Raw genomic sequence first — 25254 nt, 5'->3', positions numbered from 1 at the left:
AAAAAAAAAAAAAAAACAACTGTACTGATTTTTTACCTAGAACAGGAAAAATGGCATCATTATTTCAGTGTTTATTAGAAATTCATTGTCAACCTAGTTCTCCTCTTCCTTAGAACTTAAACTGATTAAGTGAAAATATACACACAGCAAGCTACATGTTTAAATAGCAAGGGCAAATGCTAATCTGCAATTCAAACAGGCACCAACTACCTTCATCTTCTTTTTTTCCCCTTTTAAATACTAAGTTTCCTTACCTAGGAATCCCAAGCGAGTCTCTTTGAACTTTTTCCTTTACTGAAGGTCCATCATTTTTCTAACCATGGGTCTCAGTTAAAACAATGGGGCTATAAATATGGATTTGGCTGAAAGTTCATTTTCTACCCTCTTCTATTTCAGAAATAGGCTGCTTAGGAGCTGTGTCTGTGCTCAAGGTCTCATAGCACTTCATCACCTCAATGCTTTATGCACAGTTTTTAAGTGATCATATTTTTACACTCATTTCACACATTCCTTTGTTTAAAAACAAAACAAAAAAAGACAGTGTCTAGGACTATGGATATAACTATTCGGTTTTATTGTCTGTCATACCCGGTACCAGATCCGAGAACTGTGCTTTAATGTTTCACGTGGCCCTTTGATGACTTGTCTTCATTTCCTAGTATAACATATCATGCCTTTAGGACATTAAATACTATAGTTAAATACTATAGTTGTCTATAGTATTTAATGTATATAATTAGTATAGTAACTGCACAGTTAAAATCTTATGCATTTAGTCTGTCATTTTTGTCAGCATTCTTTAATGTTAGTCTGTTCCATTTAATAAGTGCATGTAATCACCACAGGTTTCGCTTTTCCAAAATATTACTGAATTTATTCTCACGACACCTAAGTATTATTAACAAACTCGGTGAAAAGATGGGAAGATGATGTGCAGCTCAATTAAATCCTCATTGCCCTTTACATTTATCAAAAGATGCATGCAGATGGAACTCTACATTCATTAGCATTTATTTGCAAGTGACATACCTAAGAGTGTGTGTCCTCAGCTACCAGAATAGCCAAATTATTACAACATCCTGCCTGAATCTATGCTCAGTCATCCTGATTTTAACTATTTCAGTTTAAGAAGAGTGCATGGTTTCCATTTCTGGTCTCATGAACCAACATGACACTGGCTGCAAATATAACATTGAACCAAAGCTCTGTAAATATCCTGGGCAATGGTTTTCTTTTCCTAATCAATATACTTTCTTGACCTTCAGCTTTACAGTTAGTTCTGTGGAATATCCAATGCCAACAGTCATCTAATTGAGGCATACCTGGAAAACAGAGCATTTAAGTCCGTAGCAAAATTCCTACTAACCATAAGAAGCATTAAGTTCAGGATGCGGTCTTACATACTGTACTGCTCGCAAGATGCAACTTGTTTCCCAGCAAAATAAGGATGCTGAAAGAAATTGTACATACTATATGCCAATTAAGAGAGTTGGCCTACAGATGGGATTTGAGAATGGCTAAAGAAACAACCACACTCCAGGGGGAATTTCTGAATCATAGTAAACGTATGTTACAATTAATCTTGAAGGAAAATATGCAGATAATGTTCCAAGGAAAGCTGATCATGCTCTATAGATTGAAATGCCAAATTATATAAACCCCAGGGTAAGCAAACGTACTGGAATTTCTCTGTTAGCTCTAACACAAGATTTTTTCATCAGTTGTTTCAGGCTGCTATTGACCAGGGAGCAATGGGTGGTCCGCAGGAGGGAGCATCTCAAGCAGATGGGGCATTGGCAGTGGAGACAAGCCCAAGTAGAATTTCTCTTCTCAGGAGAGAAATGCTGAAGAAAAAGGCCAGAGACTATAAGATTTCTTTTTTTCTCTACAAAACTATATTTTTCTCTGCTTAGAAACAATATATACACCCATGTGAAACAAAGCACCTGTGACTTTACACAAGCAATAAAGTAGGACTGAAGGGATCCATTTACACAGGATATTGTTTCCCATGTAAAAATCTTAGCAGATGTTTAGTGAATGTTTATAACATCATATATTAAATTTACATTTGCCAGAATATCTCCATTTTTAATTTAATTTTATTTTTTTTTCAATCCCAGAAAGTCAAAGAGCATTTCATTTTAACTCTAAAGCTAGGAAATGCCTGACAAAAGGAATTTAGCTTGCAGGCGTTACCTTACTGGAATTATTCTGCTTTTTGTGAGGTAAAAAGAAAAAAACAATATTTTGGGCAGGTATCCTTGACACCACACCAAAGCAGCTACCATGCCAAAGCAGCACAAAAGAAAAAAAAAACTATGTCAAGGTTGACAACATAAAAGATGATTAACAGAAGAAAGAAACATAGCAACAGCCTCAGAAGGAAGTAGTAGAGAAGAGACAAATACAGAAATCAGCATTTGTGTACAGCAAGGATATAAGATTTGAATTTATGCATCACACTCACACGAAGCTAGTACGAGGATAGAAAAAAGTCAATCTAAGAGCTCTAAGTCTAGCAGTGTGAGCACTGATGTCATTATTGCAATGATAAGGCCAGGACAACACAATGTAAATGTGAGTTCAGTTGCCTGGTTACTTATGCTAGATTCAGATACAGAATGCAAAACAGATTTATTAAAAAGAAAGGTTCATTCTGCCTCCTTTACTTTTCCATTTCCTTTCCACTCTGTCTTCTTTCCAATATTCTATTGCATTTATGACTCTTATTACATAAGGATTTGAATACATATGTGGTGCACATCTCCCAATGCTTTTAAAGACTAAGTGCTAATTGGAAACATAATTTACTCAGAAGAAATCCATCAAGTCTACACTTAATCTTTGCTGTGAAGAAGCATTAACTGAGCCTTGTTAGGAATTTTATGCCAGAACTATCCATGAGATAGGCTTATTTTCAAAGCTATGGCCCATCAGCAAGTGGATTTTCATCTGGTTAATGGGCTGGAACAGATTGTTCAAGGAGAATATACACCCTCTGCACTCGCTGACGTGTTTTATTTTGCCACAACTGCTAGATTCTGTGAAGTATTTCAGGAAACCAGCTTGATGGCCTTTCAGAGATGATCCTGAGATGTTTTATAAAGTAGTTATTAATGCTTAGAGACCATTTTACATTTCCTCAGAAGCTTATCTTATTTCTCATTAAAGATGCTTAAACTTCTTGTGATAGGTAGGAACTCACAAACTGTCTCCAATCTCCTGTTGGTAATTCAAGCAGCTGAAATAATTAAGTTTTACAGCACTGCAACACATGACCACAAACTTACCTTGTAACACGAGCCCCTTCAATTCAGAAATAGGCTGATTTAAACCAGAGATAAGTAATCCCACAGTGTAGGGACAGGATCACTCTTTTCTCTGCGTTTCTCAGGTAACAATGCTTTCAAAATACTTAGAGCTCTTGCTAGAAATGAAGGGTTTGCATAAAGGATCCATATTCAATTATTTATAAAATACTATAGAACATCATGTAAATTCTTCTTTGAATCTTGCAGAAAATGAGTTTACATTCACATCAGTTCAGCATAGACATCAAGTCTATTTAGAATGCAAAACAGAGCAAAGCCTGCAAACTTTGCTATACCCAAGACAAGATGAGGCTGAAGCCTGCAGATGCCTTTCTGTGCACATTTCTACCACCTAATGTGTTTTCCATGCAGATTCCTGACCTAATCTCCAGTGCAGTGTTCTTTGGCAAACTGATGAGCAGCGCCCATCCACCCAAGCCTCCCCTGCTCAGTGAATGGCACAGCCCTGGCTTTTTAGGTCATGGGGCAGATTAAAAATACACCATAATTTATATTTTTAATACTTCGGGTCCACTTTATTCCATATGAGTTAATTCCAAGTTATGTATCTTATAATTACACTTGTTTATTAGAGACTTTTCATGAAGTTTTATCATTTTGATTATTGTCATGGTTTTGGTTTTTGCTTATTTGACTTTCAGTATTCAACATCAAAACATCGTGTACTGGAAGTGTTAATGTTCTAACTCTACGTACCTATCCCTATACATTGCGGAAGTCACGGGATCTGACCCTTCCGGGGGGACGGTCTCTTACTGCCTGGCAGTGGGTGCTGGAGGGTGCTTTCCTAGCCGTTCCAAGCTTTTTCAGGTTTGACTCGGTCTCGGGAACTCTCTCTCATATCTTATTTCATTCATTAGTCTCAATTTCAATTAGATTGTATTATATTGTATTATTTTGTATTCCGATATCATAGTTAGTAAAATAAGTTTACCTCCATAGATTGTTGCCGCTGTTTCTTTCCTTTTCCCCCTTCCTTCCCATTTTGTGGGCCCAGGTGGGGGGTGGGGAGGGCAGGGGCATACTGCCCCCTGTCACAGGCATAAACTGATCCAGTTAATTCCGTGACAGATTTTGGTGGAGAATGCGGGCATAGCTGCCTTTTGTTTTTGGTTTTTGCTTTTTGGCTCTTAGAACGAATCTCGCTCTCTGCTCTTAGAGAGCTTCGTTAGGGAGCATTATCAGTAGTTCAGGTTTTGTGCTGGGAAACTTGACCTTGAAAGACCAGGCGTACTGCCAGTATTCTGGGATATTTGTAAACTTTGAGCACTGCTTAGTCTGGGTAGTGCCTTTTTTTTTTTTTCCTTTCCCCCCCCCCTCTTGTTAGTTTCAATTCATTAACCCTTTTTGAGCAGAAACCAGCGATGAACCCACTCTTTTTCGTGGAAGCGCTGAGTAAGGGATTAAAAGCTATGGTGTTTCTCGCGACCTACTGGCGAATCATCAATGTCATCATTACTTGTTGTGGACTTGTGTACATATATAACTACATATGGGCACTGACGGAGACGCCTGTATGGTACCTATCTTGGTACCTATATGCAATGTTTAATACGAATTTTGACACTTGCATCCCGGATGGAATGGCTAATTTCACAAGTAACTACATCCCAGATGGAATAGCTAATTTTACAAACCACACGATGTTCAAACCAGTTTCCAGGTTTTCCTTTTGGTTTATCAGACGCTTTTCCAATGCTGAGTTAACTCTCATGCTTGTGGTCGTAATATTACTCTCTGTAAAAGAATTCAGAGACTCTAAGCACTGCAGCTTAGATATCCTAATTTTAGAAGAAAAATCAGCCCACTGAACTGCTAACACACGTCCTCAAAAATGACTTGTACTATGTTCAAAGACACGCAACCAGTAGGTCATATTCAGACTCTCTTTGTATCAACATTGACATAAAGAAATTGTGACGACAAAAGGCATAGCAAATGAGACCACAGTATGCTTACTTTCACAGAACTGTAATGGCTATTTAAGCATTTCCTGCTAAACCTAAACCAAGGAATTTTATGAGCACATTACCTTATGTATGTGCTACAGCCCACCACAGAAGACCACACTAAACTTTTTACGCCCACAGACAAAAGGAAATGCTTAGTTAGGGTGGCACACAAATGAATATTTTCTTTGGCAGAGAACAAGCCTGTATAAACAAGAGCAAAACTGAATCCTGCTCCTTTTACAGGAGCAGAAGTATCTGAGCTATCAAAAAAAGCTACCTTTTTTAAAATACCTACAAAGGAAACAAAAGAATGGATACGTAATTGAGAATGTTGTCTCCGTTCATATGAAGCTGGATTATTTTCAAAATTTTTATTAGCATGTGTTTTCTCACACTGCTTATCATAACATTTGAACTCTAGATGTTATATCATGTAAATCGTACCAAAAGGACTGTTCATTTCTACAAGAAAGGAGGATTCATTAAAATCCCTCAATCCATCTAAGGACAATTTGCAATTGTCTACTTTCAATTCTTATTTTGTCACTTTTTCACAGCCAGATTCAAGTCAGCACCGAGCACCCTTTACAAAAACAGAGGTCAAAGAAAGGCAAAGACGAATGCTGCATTTCCAATGGCAGTGAAAAATTACGCCAATAAATAGCAGAAAAAGTTACACTGGGTAGTACTGAAACTTGAGCTTCTGATGATTACCAGAGTTCACAGTCAAACTAAATACATAGAATATATTACAGTACCTTACCTTACCAATTTTTTATGCTGTAATTGATGTGGATGCTATGAAGCCTAAGACATTTCAACAATTTTCATCTAGCTATCTCGAAGTCCTCACTGAGTAGCTTTCCATAACTTTGTAGTACTGTTGCAGGATGACTGTAAAACCAAGCGTACTTTTCAGAAATTCTAGAAATGGATTCACAGAATCACAGAATGGCCTGGGTTTGAAGGGACCTCAAGGATCATGAATCTCCAACCCCCCTGCCACACGCAGGGCCACCAACCTCCCCACTTAATACTAGACCAGGCTGCCCAGGGCCCCATCCAGTTACTTTTCCACATTTACACAAAGGAATCCATACCTTCCACGAAACATGATAGCATATGTATAGTTAAGAATCTGATAATTAATTATATAACACGTTTGTAAAAATCAAGTAGAATCAGTGCAATTCTTTATCTGTCCAATATTTGCAACCATTACAGAAGTAGGGAAGGATTTAAAGAGCTTAATGATTGTCTAATAATTGCATTCTTGTAAGAAAGCCAGCAGTGCAGGCTTGGCAAATTCAATCACTAGTGTTCAAACAAAAAATATATATTTTTCTAAATCAAGTCATCATTATACCTGTGTAGCACTCATTAAATTTAATAGACATTACAGAGACATTTGTCAAGAGCAAAATAAACTCTTACAGCTGCAGCACTTCTTGAATGACTGCTCATTTGCATGGTGTTTTGTGTTTGTTTTTTTTTTTATGACTATACACCAAATTACATTTTGAAATGGCAAAAAATGCAATACATTCCAGTAGACTAATCAACTTGGTTGGCTTTGGGCTCATGTTAGCTCAATGCTTAGCTCCACATCACAGAATGGCCAGGGTTGGAAAGGATCATGAATCTCCAGCCCCCCTGCCACATGCAGGGCCACTAACCTCCACATTTAATACTAGACCAGGCTGCCCAAGGCCGCATCCAGCCTGGCCTTGAGCACTTCCAGGGACATGGCATCCACAACCTCTCTGGGCAGCCTCCAGCACCTCACCACTCTCATAGAAAAGAGCTCACATCTGAGATTCAGAGCAGCAAACAGCTGTGGCTTAGTGCCTCAATTCCTCTAGTCATCCCTGCCACAGGGTCAGTGCCAGGCTTGCAGTTTAGTGCACGTCTTTGTGAAACAGCATGCGTGTATGTGGTGCAGCCTTCTACTCCTCAAGCTTCAGTCCCACTTGATCAGAAAGAGCAAGTTCAGAGTCTTTTTCCCACCTGCCTCATCCCACAGTAGTTGAACATTTGCCAGGAGTGAGTTTTATCTTTGTTCTAAAGGAAATAAGCTGCTGAATGTGTGATGTAGCTTTATAATTTTTCTACAAACAATATGGGAATATAAGCCCAGGTCATGTTATGTCAGGCCTAAGTTTCCTGTTGCTGTGATAATTACTTCCACAAATGAGACACGTTTCATTTTATGAACTGTGCAATGGAAGTCTTGCAGGGTTAGGCAAGAATATGGACAGCTTAGTGACTCTGGTGAAAAGCAGCTAACTTTTGTCCTGTCCTTTAGTAAACAACGCTGTAGCATGCACTAGTATTTTATAAGTCATCACTTCAACAGAAAATGCAATTTTAAAACTTCTTGCTAATTTATGTTTTGCACCAGATGATGAAACATGGTAGAAGACAAAGGAAATAGCAGGTCACAGGTTAACATCCCAGCTTAGAAGGGGATGGATCCAAAAGTAAGACATGTAAGTGAACACAAGAAAGAGGATTTAGGGAAAGAGTGAAGGTGTGCATATCCCTTGAATAAACCTGAGCCAGCAGAACCAGGACTTCACTACACCCACACAGGCATGTCCCCCATGCAGGCATGTACCTAGTTCAGTACATTAAAATGAGTGAATTACAAGGAATATGATTCCAGCCAGGTTTGTGGAAATAGGAAACATGAAATAAATCATCCCATCAATAATTACACCTGAGTTTTTCCCTTTTCATCACACAGCCAAGCATTCTCCTTTCCTCTTCAGGCCACTCCTCAGCAGACCAAGGTCCCCTTTATGTAACCCTACATGGGACTGCATGTCTTACTTTGCAGTGGTGTCCCAGGAGCTGTTTATTTCATTGCTTTATAATTCTCTCTCAGATGCTCATTTGCCTGCATGCAGCTCCTCCTCCTCTTTCCCTTTCCCAGCCTTTTCCCAACAAGGCTAATAAAAGGAAGCCAGAAAGAGATAAGCTAAGGCATTCCAGAACCAAAAAAATTATGCCTTCTCCAAAATTAACTTCATATATATTTCTTAGAGAAAAATTTTAAATGTTGCAGTTTCTGAACCAATTTTTCCAGAAAATGCACAGGAAGAATGGAAATCCAGATTCATGCTAAGCAGAAACCCTTTGGCCTGAACAATGAGGTTACAGCAGCTGCACAGTCATCTGCTAGGAATCTCTCTTCATGAAGGATAAAAGCTACTGCTTCATTCAGAAGCCTTCCATTAGATTTGTATGTTCTAGTAAGGCACATATTCATGTGACTACCGGAGTGAAGTACTGAACTAGGGAGGGATCTAATTTATCTAATTTATTTCATGCTATGAGGACTGAAAGTGCTATGGAAATCTCCCTCCACCTCTTTGAGTCTGCTCCCTTCTCTCCTGCAGTTCCCCTGTAGATGCTGAAAGGCTGCTATTAGGTCACCTTGGAGCAGTCTCTTCTCCAGGATGAACCAGCCCAGCTCTTTCAGCCTGTCCTCATAGGAGAAGTGTTCTGTTCTATGGATCATTTCTGTGGCCCTTCTCTGGACATGGTGTATGTCTCCACCTGTCTCCAACAGGTATATGTCCCTCTTATACTGAGTACTCCACATCTTTGTGGCAGGACCGCATCCCTACCCAGCCTAGCAGCTTCCTTACACTTTCCCCACAATACCTGTCCTTGTTTCCACTGGCTGTGCATTCTCACTCTTCAGTTTGACCAGCAAGTCCTGGGTTCAGCCACGCCAGTCTCTTGCCTTCCTTTCCTGACTTGCTACACATGGAGATGCAGAGCCCTTGTGCCCCAGAGAAAGCCTCCTTAAAGATCTGCCAGCTCTACTCCACACCCTTGCCCGTGAGCACAGTTTCCTAGGGTGTTTTGTTTACTGGAAGTTAGCTTTCCTAAACTTTAGCTTCCTAGTTTTACTCTTCGCCTGTCTCAAGAATTTTGACCTTTCCATGACAGTCAAAGTCTAATAAGAAATATTCTCCATTTAATCCAGTCTGTAAGTAAGATTGGACAGGGTTTTGAGGATGAAAGGGAAAAAAGTTAGGAATAATCTCATGGCAACTGCAGAATATGAAGTCATGGGAATATTGAGTAATTGAATTTTTTTTAAATTATTATTAAAACAGTAGTTTTAAATATCAACTTGGGAATGGTAAGCACTACAGTCATTTTCTATGCCCAAGTTTCCCATTCAATCAAATGAATTTATTTTTTTTTCCAGTGAAGACACCTATAAATCACGAGATCATGTAATGATGCTTCTTCGTTTGCATTTCAGAAAATTAGATCAAAACTAGTTCGTGTGTCAAAGATTTCCTTTCCACCTCAGGAAACTCTTTTCTAATTGCACCCTACTTAAGAAAGATCTGACAAATTGACTTCATAGCTCAGATCTAAGTACTTTACTTTGGGGAGTGCTATGAGTTCCTGCAAAAGCAGGAACTAAGCTCGAAGATAATCAAAAGTGAGCAATTACATATATTCACTTCAGTATACAAAAAATCCTTTATAGTACTAGTACCATATGTTTTTACGACAACATGGATTAACAGTTTTCATTTTTCAAAATAGTTGCATCTGTCATCATTTATGTTCCTTCCAAAGCAGACTGGTATTTCAGAGTGGTTATGCTTCTCCTCAACTATGTCTGAATGAAGGGAATAAAGAAAAAAAGACCAGGGATGGAGAACTATAGTTTGAATATTTAAAAATGACCACAAATATTATGGCACAAAACTCCCTAAAAAATAGCTGGATTTTTTCCAGTTTTATGAGGAATCAAAGCTCATTTTTTGTTCTTTTATAATTATTATTGTTTTTATGAATCAGTTTAACTGGTGAATTTTCAAATCCACTTCCCATTTGTTAGCAATTTTTAAGACTTGTAAATATTATTTAGAATTTCTTATAATCCGAAGAAAAGAAATTTAAATCAGTAACCCTGCATGCAAGCAAATCTGAAAAGTACATATAGCATCTTAATCTCGTTCTGGAAGTCATTTCAACTCATAATTAGCAAAACAGCTAAGCAAACAAGCAACAGCAGGTAAAACTAATACATGACTTTGAAAAGCAAATTAGACATTTAAAACTATCTCAAACAATTTTTGCATTTACATTCCAGCTCTGAGCCTAGTACTGTCAGAAGTATTTTTAACCAGGAATAAAAATCAAATTGATGTAGAGTGAAAAAAAAAAGTATTTATTATGCATATTTATTATGCATTCTTTTTATTTGCTGTCAAGATCTAGACTCTTTTTATTAGATGTCCTCTAGAAGCCAAACACTTGTTTCAGGCCTTAATTACAATTTCAGTTGTTTAAAGGATAGATGGTTCATCTAGCAATTCATTACTCTTCCTTTCCAACATTGTCACAAGGTTCCAGTAGTTGGGCAGCTTGTTGGACAAAGCACATATTAACCCACAGCATGACAGCAGGTCCATATTTTCTACTCTGCAGCAAGATACCAGTAGGCATTGCTTCCTTCTACCTTCCTCACAGGTGTACTTTGTTAATAAGGCTTTCTTTGTGTCTTCAGTATGAACTGCAAATTGCATAAAAAACTCAACACCATTGATAAAAGCAATTATAAATACAGTTAAAAACAAATACAATTACAAACCAATGTGAGACATCAGAACCTGAATTTCAAGGGCAATACTGCACAATTGTTAAAAGGAAGCCTTTGGATAAAGCATCCTGCACAAAGGCTTGCCAGAGAAGAGCTGGAAAGAATTGCCCTGCAGTAAGAAGTGAAGCAGAACCCTGTCACCTCACTGCCTCTTCACTTTCCATATACCATTCTCTGCTGAATGTTTCCCCTGCATTTTTCTGAGCAATTAGCAGTTATGGTACAATAAGGGAGCATCCGTCCACCCACGAGAGAACGCATCTCTCATCCAATTTCTTAAAACAGCTTTTGTCACCTTGTGTTTCTTTGGAGGCCTGCTTTAATTAGGATCAACGTGCCATAAATGATGCACTTCAGACTATTTTTGCATTAACATTTCCAATTTTTAATTCTCAGTTTCACAGTAGTAATTTGCATGACAATTCCTATCATTTTTTGTTATTACTAAGATCATACTCCACATGAGAAAAAATTGAAAAATTAAGACAGTCAAGAAACCACTCAGAAGTTTAACTACAGGTTATCTTGCAAGTCACCGCTCTGGTCTGCTTAATGACGGAAATAAATTTTGATCTGTCCTATTAAGAAAGCTCTTTGTGAAATGCTACATACAGCCATTAAAATTTATCTTACTTTTATCTCTAAAATTCCTACAGAATATCACCATAGCAGTTGCAACTAATCACCAACCCCTAAAAAATAAAATGACACCATACTTCCTTTTCTTAAGCTCTCTTCTGAAAACAACCCCGTCCATCCCACCATAAATGAATTCACACCATCTTGCTCAGCTTAGGGCAGAAAGTACAGATATTCTTGTCTACAGTGGAGAATGAAATACGCCTGTTTTACCTGAACACATTAATACAGCATTTGGAATGTGGTATTTTACCCACATATGAATACAACTTTGCTGTCCAAGATGACATACCAATAGTGCTACTGAAATAAGACGAGCTACCAATCTGCAAAATTAGCATGAGCAATGAAGTGAGGTCTGCTGGAGCCAAATGTTTCACATTAAACATACAATTGCTGGCAAAAAAAATCTCATGTCTCTCATACTCATTTCCCATTTCCCTTAAGAAAGGAGCAAAAGGATCAGGATGTGACTCAACAAAATGCATCGTAAGTTACTCAACTGTGCTTCGAAGCACTTAGTATTTCTAATTTGAGTTTAAAAAGTAGCATCTGAAGTGCGGACTAAGAATAGTTAATGTATTAATAATAGCTCTCTGGCAGTTTAATTGATAGAAGTGAAACTTCTAAATTTGGTCCATTGCAAGGACTCTGTTGTCTAAAGAACGTATGTTGGGCCTCTTCAGAACTGACACATCTGCTGCCATTTTGTGGTGCTAAGGATGAAACTAACAAGAGCTGCACAATCTATAGCTGCAGTGTAACAAAAGAGCTATTCACACCATCTACATTATATTTTAAAAACAACTGAATATCATTTTAACTATGCAACTTTATTTTCAGCGCTGCTTGAATTTTTTGGGTTAGAAATACCACAATTGCTTCAGTTAACAACTGCTTTTTACTAACATCACTCCAGACAAGGTTACTTGTCCCTGGCCAGATGATTCACCAGCAGCATTCAACTTTTCCAATGCTCAACAAACACGCTGCCATGCAATTGGATGGGAAGATGCATATTTGCTTATTACAGTGTTAAGAGCAGAAATAAGTAAGAACTGCAGTTTTTGGTAAACAGTTTTACTGCAAACATTAGGTATGATGTCTACATAATTCGACTGATAACACCAACTGTGAAAAATGCAAACAATACAGCAATGTAATTGCATTTGTAGGGTCACATTTTCATGGTACACTATTAAATACATTTATTCTCTCAAAGTCACCTGTCTCATACACACCAACATGACTTCCCAGCTCTTATAATCCCACACAAGATAACTTCATTTAGTTTTTATAAACTAAAGATAATACTTTTCATAATTTTGTTAAAATAAAAGTGAGCTCATTTAAGTACTTAAAAAAACCAAACAACTTGAGACAGACCAGGGAATTTAGATGCTTGATAAGGAAAAGTATTTTAACCTGTATGCTTGTATTTGAAAGGTAAATCACTCGCACAACTGAAAATTAAGTTGTAGGATGACTACACAGATGTCTGGTTTCAAAATCACTTTCCAATGAACGAGCATCATTCAGTACATAAACTATCACAGCTCTCCATCAGAAGATGCCCTAGAGGTTAAAGCATTTTGTTAATGAGCAGCCTAATTAGAACTCTCACAAAACTCAGTACTTTGCATGGATATGTATGCACTACATAGACACAGACATCCTTCAGATGTGCCTACAGCTTCAGAAGTCACGATTCCACTTCTGCACCAAAGTCCATTGCTGTGCTACTGATCATTCACATAATTGCTCACTGCACGCCATGTGCTTTCCAAAATAAGAATTATCCAAATCCATGTCTTTGCTCACAAAAGAAGTTGAAGTCATCCAAATGAGAGCTGCCAACCAGCCCTCAAGTCATTTGGTACCACCTTCTCCAGAATACCATAGCGTAACATTTTCTAGACATATATATGCATGTCCCTTCATATTTTCACACTAAGTTTTAACTGCAGTAACTTCCTTATTAGATCCTAAGCTACAGCCTGCTCTAACCCAAAAATCCTGAAAACAACAACTTATATACTTCAGCAGTTTTTTTCTTTGCTTGCTTACTCTCTCACTACAGCTTAGGAGAGCCTTTGTACTCCCTTGTACAAAATTACACTTCAGAATGAAAACTCAGTTCTTCCCAATTATTTTCCTCAACACTCCTAATGTAAACAATTCACTCTATCAGTTGATCTGCTGCTGCACAAGACTGATAATTTCTTTGTTGATGAAACACAGCACTCTTTCATTTACCAGTTATATGATGAAAAACAAAAAGAATAGATTCTCCATTTTGTTTTCCATATAAATTAAAAACTCGTTGGTTCTCAGAACAGGAGCTCATAAATACAAATTACAGGAAAATTCCTTTTGCTCACTTTCCTCCAGGAGTAGCTAAGGGTGTACAAATAGAGGAGTGGCAAATTCCAGAGAAACTTCAAATAAATTACTTAATATTTCTAATGCAGTAGTATTAGTCCTTCCTTGCAGCCACATATTTTAAAGCTATATTTGAATACTAAGAAGTGTAAGAGGCAGCTTACAGGGAACACAAACTATCACTGGCCTCAGTTCTAATGCAAGGTGATTCTGGGACTTGCTTCCTATACACACACACACAGATGATTTCTGACATAAGCCTGAAGTGACTTCTCATTTCCCAAGAGAAAAACAAAACAAACTACAAAAGCTTGCAGGCATCTTAGGAAGAGAGTAATCTCCACATAATCTAGGAGTGAAATCCTTTTACTGTGAAAGTCAGAAGTCCTACTTGCATCTGGGACACCCAGATTACAATATTTACAATATTTCCCCCATTTCACAACAGAATTAGAATACCAACTATACTGGCATATTTCCCAAAGAAAATTGTTTACAAATTTGTCTTTTGGAGAGGGGTTGTTTTCTAAAACCTTGGAAAAAGTATATTTTAAGTTAGAGATTAAGAACTTCATTTTCTCTCTCACAGTCAATTTTGAAAGACTGCAGAAGCAGCAGCATGATGCTAACCCTATTAAAGCAAAAAAAATTATCAGGAAATTTAAATATGCTTTCAGCATCACAGATGTTGGGTATGGAAAATACATACTATACATGCAATACTAATGATCTGGCCAAAAGTTAATTTTATGCTGTGTGTAGCAGACAAAAATGGAAGCTAATCCAACTGCTGTTCCAGGATACTCAACATGACAGAATAACATGGCCTCATTCAACCCTGTGCAAGCTTCTTTTCCTATGAGATGCCTCTTCTAGAGTACAACCTTTTCCTTTTTACAGAGAACATCATTAAATATTGTCGGGATGCTTTCTCCAAGTAGGGAGAAAGGGGTTGGGGACAGCTGTACAGTTTCCTTCCCACTGTCCTACATTCAAAGGAGACAGTTTCAAAGAAGCAAAGCAGACACATCCAGCACTGCAAAAGAGTCAGACACAGCCTTCTAAAGACACATTTTGGTTCCTGTATGAGAATACGCAGTATAAATATTTCCTGTAGGTATGATTTTAAAAACTGCTTCTTTTAGTCCTGTCTTCAAAATCAAAGTCCGCTGAAAAACTCAAGTACTACTCTGGATGGAGAAAGGAGATTCTCTCTTCCACTACCTATAGGCTTCCAGATGTCAGGTTTTCTCCTCTCCACCTTATCTCACAGAAACAGCCAACTCCCATCAAGTATTTTATATTGCAGTTTATTCTTCTAGACATTGCTATAAGGAGAAACATCTGCCAATTTCCTCCCCAGTACTTAGGTTGGCAGAGCCAAAATTTCCTCCACAGCCAAAATATCTGCTCACCCATTGCCTTAAAATGCATCTATAGCAAAAGCACAGTCAAGGTAAGAAAGTAGATGCTCACAAAACAAAAAAATATATACATAAATCAGCATTCAGAAAATTTGATGGCACTAAAACATCCACATGATAATAAAATGAACATTGCTGAAATAGAGGGTGGATAGAAATGAAATAATTGAACCTGTATACACTATCATTTGCACACACAAGAAACTCTTCGGAGGATAGATGCTTTATTTTGGAAACAGAATTACTTGCAACTGCAGGAGAACATTGGAAAAATTAAGTTCTGGAATTCCCTGAATCTGCAATTACCAATTCTTTTCTAAAAAATGAAAGAACATCCAAATTAACAGGCTGAAGCTATTAAAAGATATTAAACTATAAGAATGTGATTCTCCTCTGATTTGTTCTTTGCAACCTTATTTGTGTTTGAAGGAGGCATGTGTGCAACTTATGAAAAAAATGATTAATTTTAAAATGCCTGAACATTAAAACATCTGAAAACTTTAGATGACTAATGATAAACTGAAAACAGAAACAAAAATAGGGATTAAGAGTGGAATGTAATGTATTTTTGACACAAATTAGAAGTTCACATACTTGTACACATGCAGAACACAGCGGTAGCCCAAGCAGCACAAACTGCTGCCATCTCCACTGCTCAGGCACATCTTCTGCTTCCCATGAAATTTAGCTGAAAAAGGCGAGAGGTTGCAGTAAGACTGGCAAACTTAGTTTTCATTCCTTGAAGACTAAACACAGACTGTTCTGGAACTTGACTTTGAAACTGGATGAAAATCACAGCTGTAATGGTGAAGCTGAGTTATTCTTCCAGTTCACATGGAAAACTGCTTACAGAGTACATAGTTATTTCAGGAGCTCCTCAGACTGCAACAAAAGGCAAGCCGTGTGTGGGTGTCAGCTCAGAGAAAGTCTCCACTTTCTGCCACAGCTGCTAAGCAGAGTTGATGAAATATGTTAAATGCATTCCTCCAGCAGCATAAGTTTTCTTACTCATATAATCCGAAACCCTCTGGCTTGCTGTATTACAACATAGCATTTTCCTACATTCTGCTTTTCAGCCAGAGAAGATGGCGTAACTGACAGCACCAGAAACAAACATTCTGAAGGAGAAAAGATTCCCTCCTCCAAGCAGCTCTGTACTCCCTGGCCACCGCACAGAGAATTCCCTCCTCTGCTTCCAGCATACACCCACCATTCCTTTTCTCCATGAACTGGCAGGTCTGTTCATGACTGGGATGCAGTGATAAGCAAGAAGGAATAGCAAATGTTGTACATTAACATCCAGGAGGTACCTGAAGGCAGAAATAGCCCTAAGCTCTCTGATGAAGTGACAAATGACTTCATTTGGGGTAAGAGATGAAGCAGTCTCCACCATGTGAAGATCTGCTCAACTGGTACAACGCACACAACAGCACTTGAAGGCAAGCCAACAACAGCTTACTCTTCCTTAAAAACAAAGGAAATAGATTTAAATTCCACTGAGGAGCAACAGATAAGAGCAAGCCATCTCAAGCAAGATGTTCCTTTTGCTTACACTAAAAACACAACTTTGAAAACAAAGTTTGAAATACAGCATTCATTTCTCCCAGTCTTGCTGCAAGAGGCAACATCCCTGGGCACAGAAAGAAGCCTGCATCTAGAACTGGCCAGAGAGCTCACAAACATTCTCACATCTCAGGTACATGGCCTATGCTCTAAATAGTCAACAAATCCCCTTAGCTGATGAAATACAGCACTGAGACACATAGTGCTTCTTCCCCAAAGGAAAAAAATAAAGCAACATATTTTGCACTTTTAGTGAACTTACAAAATAGAAAGTATTTTCTCGCAGACCACAGAAATCATTTCCACATTGAGTTTCTTCCAAAGCAACTGACTCGTCATTTTAATTTTGTACATAGTTATGTATAATAATTAAGGGATTTCTAGCTAATGTTAAACCTCTTTTGTAAATAAAGTTCCCATAGAGCTGCATATGCTAACAGTTTGAATGCAAATATTTTCTAGACTACAAACACACTTGATACTCACAAAAAAAGACAAAGTGTGAAGCACATATGTATTTATATTCTCTCACATATACAAATACATTGCATATTAATAGTGAAATGAGAATTTATCTTTAGGATTTAGATTTCCATTTTCTCCTCAGAAGATCAGTCTGACTTTGTGATACAGTGTTAGACCTCTTCGCATCCAATATGGCAACTGCTCTATGTCTTCAGTTGCCAGAGGGTTTAGCCTGATGGAGTACTAAATAGTTTCCAAATCACAAAGTCTTTATGGTATCATAAATGTTGTAGACTCTTCCAATTGCTTCCGAACAGTTTTACTTGCATAATTCCACCACAAAACAAATCTTATTTTAACATTCTTTACCTAAATAGAAATTGCTTTCTATGCAAAATGCATGCTTCATAAGACAGCAGTTGCCCAAACTGCTGAAGAAAAATCCAGATTCCATAAGCTCAAATAACACACTAAGGAGCTCAGGATAGTTGCCCAGAGTACTCTCCAGCATCCTTCCAGAAGCTGTGCATCTCAATTTATGGTGATAGCCTTTTTTATATCAATCTATGGTGATAGCTTTTTGATTTTTTCTGCCTGTAAAATGTGACCATCAGTGAAGCAGCTGCACAAACCTAACAAAACCAAGCACTGCTACTAATGGTTGCTGTGAAGGACAAGCACATACTACAGCAGAGGATAAGGCAAGCAGAAGCTGTGAACATCTCTACAATCACAGAATCACCAAGGTTGGAAAAAGATCTCTCAGATCATCTAGTCCAATCACCTGCAGACATTAGTTCCTCATTAAACCATATCCACTAGTACCTCATTTGTTGTTCTCATTAGGTCCTTCTTTACTCTTTTACTTCATTGTTTACAGTCCAAGATGGCCAAATTCCCTAATGTTCTACAGAGCAATACTATAGATCTGCATAGGAACCCTGAAGTTCCCCAGTATGTTAGTAGAATCTCTGGCTGCTAGCAGAGCAGCAACATGCAGGATTTCTCCACAGCAATGAGCAAAACCACTGTTGAGACCTGGCAGAGGGGGAACAATACTCACAATATTCCTTCCTTATAGTTTCCAAAACATAGAAAGTCTTTGTCTGCCATACCAGAAGCAATGTATCACACAGATTCTCCAGGGCTGCATAAAAAAACACTTTTTCATCATCTCTAGAGTGTATCTGTGAAAACACATGCTGGGACAAAGTGCCAGGCATCAGAAAAGTGGAGACCACAACCCATATGGGTTTTCAATGCATTACATCAAAGGCACATAATGAACAGTTCAGCTCCAAGTTCAATTGCTAATACCTAGTGTACAAGTAGAGAAGTAAAGGAAGCTACAAGTACTTTCAAAATTTTTTTCTTCTGATGGCTCTAAGGTTAGTGGTCAGCAATTTTCATACATTAAGTGAGTAGGTATGGCAAGCCTACCATATTCCTGACAAGACAAGTAACCATACTCCTGACAAGAAAAGGGAGCTCCTTTATGAGTTGACTTTGTTTGCCACAGCATTCCCTCCTGTATTTCCACATTCCCAGTTTTGCAATAAACAATCTTCGAATACTTACTTTTCCCCCCTAAAAAATTGATTTTAAATCTCACTTTTACAAGGATGTTTTGTATATGGTTCAATCCACTGTGAAACTGGAACCCTACATACATACAAAGTTATTGGTTCGTTAATTTAACTTAGGAAGAGCAATTGTTCACCAGACTCCCAGAAAAAGAAATAAATTTTGTTTGCTATGTGTTTATGAAATATCTGCCATGGGAGAACACAAGATTTGACTTCTATGATGTTGTAAAACCATCTCAAACTGTTTTCAATGCAAAACAGAAAGCTCACATTCAAAACAGCATGAGATGGTTTTGCAACATCATAGAGCTTCGGAGATTTTACTTGTTTAAACTTATTTAAACTGTGTAGAACAATGGCAGCATTTCAGAGTTCATATCTTTCTTCACAAGCTCCGTTGTACATGTTCATCAGTGTAATTCTCTGAACAGTTTTAGATCTTTAACCACGTTTTCACATCTAATGCTCCTAGAAGCTGCAAACAAAGCTACTTTGCTCAGTCATCACACAAACACGCAGGGAGCCATGCAGCCCCTTCCCTGTACTCAGAAGTACTGTAGAAAGGTTTCAAAGAACAGGAGTTCAGTGGTCAGGTACAGTTCCATTTGAATGGAAATCATAGAAACATCTCACTATACACAGCTGTGAAAATCTCCCTTATACCCAATGGAATTCAGAAATGCCATACAAATAGCATAGAAGTCATTCATTTAAAGAAAAATAAAAGTTTTTAGAGTAAACACAGAAGTCAAGTTTGCTATATATCACATTTCACAGGACTTTTCAATGAAATATGTCAGAGTGGAAAAAACATCCTAGTAGCATAAGGAGAAATATAACATCACAACCATTAAGTTGCTCTTGCTTTTCCCTATTTATTGTTTTGTTTTAAACTCAAGTTTCTTTATTTTCCCAAGCCTCTTCCAGTTTCCTTTGTTACACATATTAATAAAGAGTCCAAACTACATGATGAGAAAAACGACTAAGAAAAAAAACACATCTTGCACCGTGGAAGAACACGAATCCTATATCATTTCTTGCTATGCTTCAAATGTCTGGTAGCTAGAAATCAGATGGTAGGCTGGGGGAATACAAAAATTCAAACTTAATAGTCTGAATTTATAAAGCATAAAGTTTTGAATTTTCTGCTCTACATAGAATAATGACAAAAATAACTCAGACAGGTCCAACCCTGCAAACTTTCTAACAGGCACAATGTGCAACCATTGAATTACTACTGCTGGTGCTTCAGGTGAGACTCCTTCATTCCTACTAATTTAACATTACTGTTTCTATGGCTGTCATAAGAACCACACGCTAAAAACTAGATTCACTAGAGCAGATGGGCTCAAGTACAGTTACTACCATTATTACATCACAGAGTCAAGAAGCCACAGAAGAGTAAGATGTTAAGAAAGCAGAGACTTCAAAGGCTAAGGCAAACCATTTGTGCAATTTTACTGCTTTTGGATTAATAACAAAACACAACCTTAAATACTGCTCATATAACATGTCAAGTTAGGCCTTTATACCTTACAAAAACTGTATAGAACAGGTATCCAGACTAATGCCATACGCACACCTGCATGTAAAAGCAGGCACGTGGTTCAAACAAGTCCATTTAGATTAACAGTTCAAAAAAAAAATCAACACTTGCAGTTCCAAAAATATTGACTACTACTTACAGTTTACAGCTCTTACAGTTGATTCTCAACTGTTCTTTCAAAAGCCTGACTGATTTACCAGAAGCATGGTGAATTCACTTTTGAAATTAAAAAAATCACTTTACTTTGCCCACCACAAGAAAGCATATTCTTTTATGACTTCAGCAGAGTGCCAGTTATGCTCAGTACATATCCACAGACAGTCCACATAAATCCTCTCAGACAGGAGGATTTGATGGTATGTCAGCAGAGGTTGAACCATCACACAAATATTCCATTACAGGTTGCCGTGTGACAGATGGAGGCAGAGGGGCAGTGTGACAAAACGGCATCTGGCATGGAAGTGCATGTCAAGCAAAAGAGCATCACTGAATTCCTCCTCACAAAATCACTTCTCAGAAACAGACAGATCAACTCGCCTACTTAGCATTTACATCTCAGAACGCAAGTCAGCATACACAAGAATTTTTCTTTGAATTCTCCATGATGGCTACAACTCACCACAGTGAATCTTCAGCTAATTCAACTGCATCCTACTTCAGGTTTCTCCTTCATGTCAGAAAGCTCCAATGGAGCCTGGCAAACCATTTGTTCAAACACCACCTAATTCTACCAGGTCTGTGAATTAACCTGTTAATAACTTCAGTAACTTACAGCTGTTACTGAAATGTCTTTCCTGCTTACAGGTGAGCACCCATTTTTTGGCCACTGCACAAAATAATAACAGAAATGCAACTAGCCATAGACATATAAAGCCTGGCTTTTGTTAACATTAGAAGGCACTGTATTATAATGTGTTACTGTATCTTTTTAAAAGTTTATTTTCTTAGTATTGCTACTTATTCTTTAGAAAATAAGATGTAGCCATAGCTTTGGTAAGAAACCAAATTTGCACCAGCATTATGGAAAACACTTTCAAGTAACTGCTCTCTCAGGTATTTTTAAAGAACAAATTTTAGCAGGGTGTAGATGTAGTATTGCAAGTATCACTTAATAATGAAACACGTGAAATTCAAGACTGGCTCTAATAATAAAATGCATGCCTTTGGTTTTAAGAACCCTTAACGTTCAGATATTTAACTTCAACCACCTTTGAGAATTGTTCTTTATTAATGGCACTCCACATCAGTCTCTCTTCCTTTCACCCAATCCATGGAAGTGAAAGATAGAAAAATGCAGCATGTACACTATCTATAGGAAATGTATCAGTGCCCTGGATATAATCAGTGAAGCTATAAAAATTTTCAGAGGCGTTAATTCTTAACTTTAATTGGAAAAGTAAAGGCAAAGGAATTTTCACAAGTTCAGACAGGTAACCCTTCACAGAAACTGAGTTTCACACATTCCAGAAGCTTGTACTATTGAGCATCAGTAACAACATTTCTACAGCACTACAATGGGCTCCTAAATGTTTTAAGAATACATTAAGAATTACAAAATATTTCTGCTACTTACTGCGTATAATCTCCAGAATAAAGTCTCTCAGATCCAGCCTTTGTGACAGAAATAGTCCTCTCTTGCTGATTTCATCAATTCTGTTAATAAAAAAATAAATAGAATTTCCAATTACAACATTATATTAAATATATATACATTTTGTCTTCCTCTTGTATGACTGTCACATGGAAATGTTTACACAGAACAACTTTCAGAATTTGGATGTATAAATGACCATGAATTATGTTGTTCAGTCAGGAGATCTGTTGCTTACATTTCATAAAATAAACCAACCACTGGATAGCAAAACCTTCAGCATAGCAAATGGAAGTTACATTTCACACAAAATGCCATAATATTTAGTATCTAGTTCTGTCTGACAGGATTTTGCCAGCAATATGGCAGTCCAGTCCAGTATCTAAAGCTGAGCTACAGACAGAAAAGGGACTAGAGGTGCTATCCTACAGAAGATGACAAAACAACTGCCTGGTCTCCTTCCAGGTGAGGAGAGAGGATTTGACAAACCTTCCGGGGGAAGTAAAGCTGTGGCCAAATCCTCAGCTACAGTTTGACAGCCCATACAGACCTAGACAGGTTTTATAAAAGCCCAGGTAGCTGACACAGCCCAAATGACTACACGCTGCCCAGCTGCATTCATACTGCATTCAAAAAGTGAAGAGAAACAGAAATAAGGCATTTTGCATATTATAAACTCTTAAAATTTATTAAAAAATCATATTCAACACACAGGTCACACTCCATACTCTGGCACACATACAGGCGAGCGATAGCCAGAAAAATTTCCCCTCTGCTTGCTAGCTGCTCAGTGCTAACTTGCCAAACAGAAAGTCACAGAAGGAAAATGAAATTAACAGCCACAAAAAGAACCTAGCAAGAAACACAGACTTAGTAAACTTAATTTATTCTAAACAGAATTCCCCCATGTGCTTACATCTGGACTGTTAAAAAAAAAAATCCTGTTCTGCAACCAAAGTGAATGGAAATTGTTAACAAAGCCAGGATTGGACAAAACTTATGAGTCACTACAGAGCAATCCAAAGGGATACAGAGGTCCTCCACTCACTAGAACACGGGCTGAAACAGTTGCTGATTTATTCTCTAAGAATCCCAATAAGAGGCACTCTCAGGGGAGCAGAGGACAAGAGACTTTGCCATGATTTGCAGCTACAAAAATGACTACAGTAAGAAATTGTTGGCAAATGTTACTGGCTGCAACAGTAAATCAGAAACCTTTGAGAACACTAAGGTTTTGAGTATTCCTTCAAAATACTCAGAAACCTTTGAGAATACTAGTGTTGATAAAGAAGCAAAACAATTCCAGTGGAATAACTGGTATGAATTTGTGAATACTAAAGGTGTTTACTAATTGATTTATTCATGTGCATTCTTTCCAATGAAAATGTTTTCTAGATTTATGTAGGGGACTCAAGTTATGATTGAGATTTTCAAATGGAACATTTGGTGTACCTCTAAGACTCTAGATGACTTAATTATACAATAAGCTGAAACAAAATTAAATGAAAACATAAAAGCTCAGCAAGCCACTTCTTCGCCCTCCCATAATCTAAAATGGAAACTTTTAATCTGCATGACAGGGGCATATTCTCTTTAGCAGTATTCCTGGAAGTCACCACATTAAGGTTTGAGTGAGTCATGCAGAATTTGTGGTCTTCAACTCCTTGCAAGATGACTGTGTACAATCCAGACACATAGTGGGAAATACCACCCTGAGATCTCCACTAATTAGACTCAGCACACAGAACTGCAAATCAAAGAAACTGAGACTTAACAGATTAGGACAAGAAGAAATTATAAGTAGAAATCAAAAATCATGGATTTAAAATTATGCAGTTGTAAATGAGGAGTTGGGAAAGGCAACAGAAATGAGACAAACTTATAGCTGAAAAAGGAGATTGCACTTTGGGTGCTGCAGGCTGATGACATACAGCAGTCCAGATCAAAAATTATTAAGTTCATGAACAAACAGATCTGCCTTTTGTCAGCTGTGACTTCATCACAGTCCTGCTGGTCACAAATTCACCATCACACACATTAGTATCGTGCTCAAAACTCAGCAACGTAAAGGTAAACTATTTTATTACCCCTAAGTAGAAACACCAAGAACCACAAATTGCTTCTACTTATTTCTTCAAAAACCCTTCTGATCTGACTCCAGTCATCAATTCTTCCATCTCATCAATAAATTTCTTCAGATGCCTTTCTGATCACTGCTTGTTTGATGAAGGCTCTCACACAGGCATAAGCAAAAAGTAAAGAAAAAGGGTAAATCACAGCAAGACTTTCTAACATCCAAAGACTAAAAACTACATTTAACCATTAAAGCAGTTGTGGCATTTTGCAGCCCAAACCATTTTCCCTTTGTACGGTAACATATATCACCACCTTTTAACGTTTTTAACAGCATGTGCATTTCAAACAGGGAAAGTAATCAGGAAACTGTATAAAATTACTGCACCAGATGCTGATGAAGAGGAGCCCCTGAGATATCAAACTAGAAGCCACAGTTGATCCAGGAAGCCAAGCTGGAAAACATGACTAGTGCTGTGGGTAACGTTCAAGCATCTGTCTTTCTTCCAGAAAAAAGGAAAAAAATCCACACCCTGGAATTTTTTTAGAACTACATACATTGATGCATATTCTGAAAATGTGAACTGTTACTGTTTTCTGTCTGCTTTTTAAGTAACCTCACTTTGAGTGTAGACATGGCTCTTCATTTTTGTCTAGAAAGGATGACTAATATGATCCTAGTTGGAAATGTGCAGCTTTGAGTATGTTATTCTGTGTTTTTCATCAACTGTCCACACTGAGATGGGAATTATTAATCATTGTAGCAGTCTGCCGCACACAAATAGATTCATTTAACAGATGTAAGATTGAAGTAGCATTCTCCACTCACAATGAAAAATTTAGAGTAAATGCAGTGGAAGAAAAATAAAAAATTTGGCACAGACTATTTTAAATGGAAATGTGAGGAAGTGCCCTAAGCAGCCTCCACATTCCTGTCTTTTTTCCTGGGAAGACACCACACTGGGCAGCCTTGGGTAAAGAGGAAGAATCCTGTCTGCTCACCAAGGAAGTATGAGGAGCATGGAGCTCAGTAGCCATCGCCTTCAGAAAGACAATTCCT

General features: G+C 37.7%; 1 protein-coding gene across 1 annotated transcript in view; it reads right to left on the bottom strand.

Annotated features, from left to right (window-relative positions):
- COL5A2 (collagen type V alpha 2 chain) overlaps positions 1-25254 on the bottom strand; it is a 150310-nt gene that overhangs the window by 108267 nt on the left and 16789 nt on the right. Inside the window, exon 3 of the mRNA XM_090144596.1 lies at positions 22104-22183. Within this exon, the coding sequence (XP_090000722.1) occupies positions 22104-22183 (80 nt within the window). The remainder of the gene's footprint in view (positions 1-22103; positions 22184-25254) is intronic.

Source organism: Phasianus colchicus, chromosome 7 (assembly GCF_987193195.1).
Source record: "Phasianus colchicus chromosome 7, bPhaCol1.hap1.1, whole genome shotgun sequence".
NCBI lineage: Eukaryota > Metazoa > Chordata > Aves > Galliformes > Phasianidae > Phasianus > Phasianus colchicus.
The sequence above is the reverse complement of the archived record's forward strand: the minus strand, read 5'-3'. Positions and strand labels throughout refer to the sequence as shown.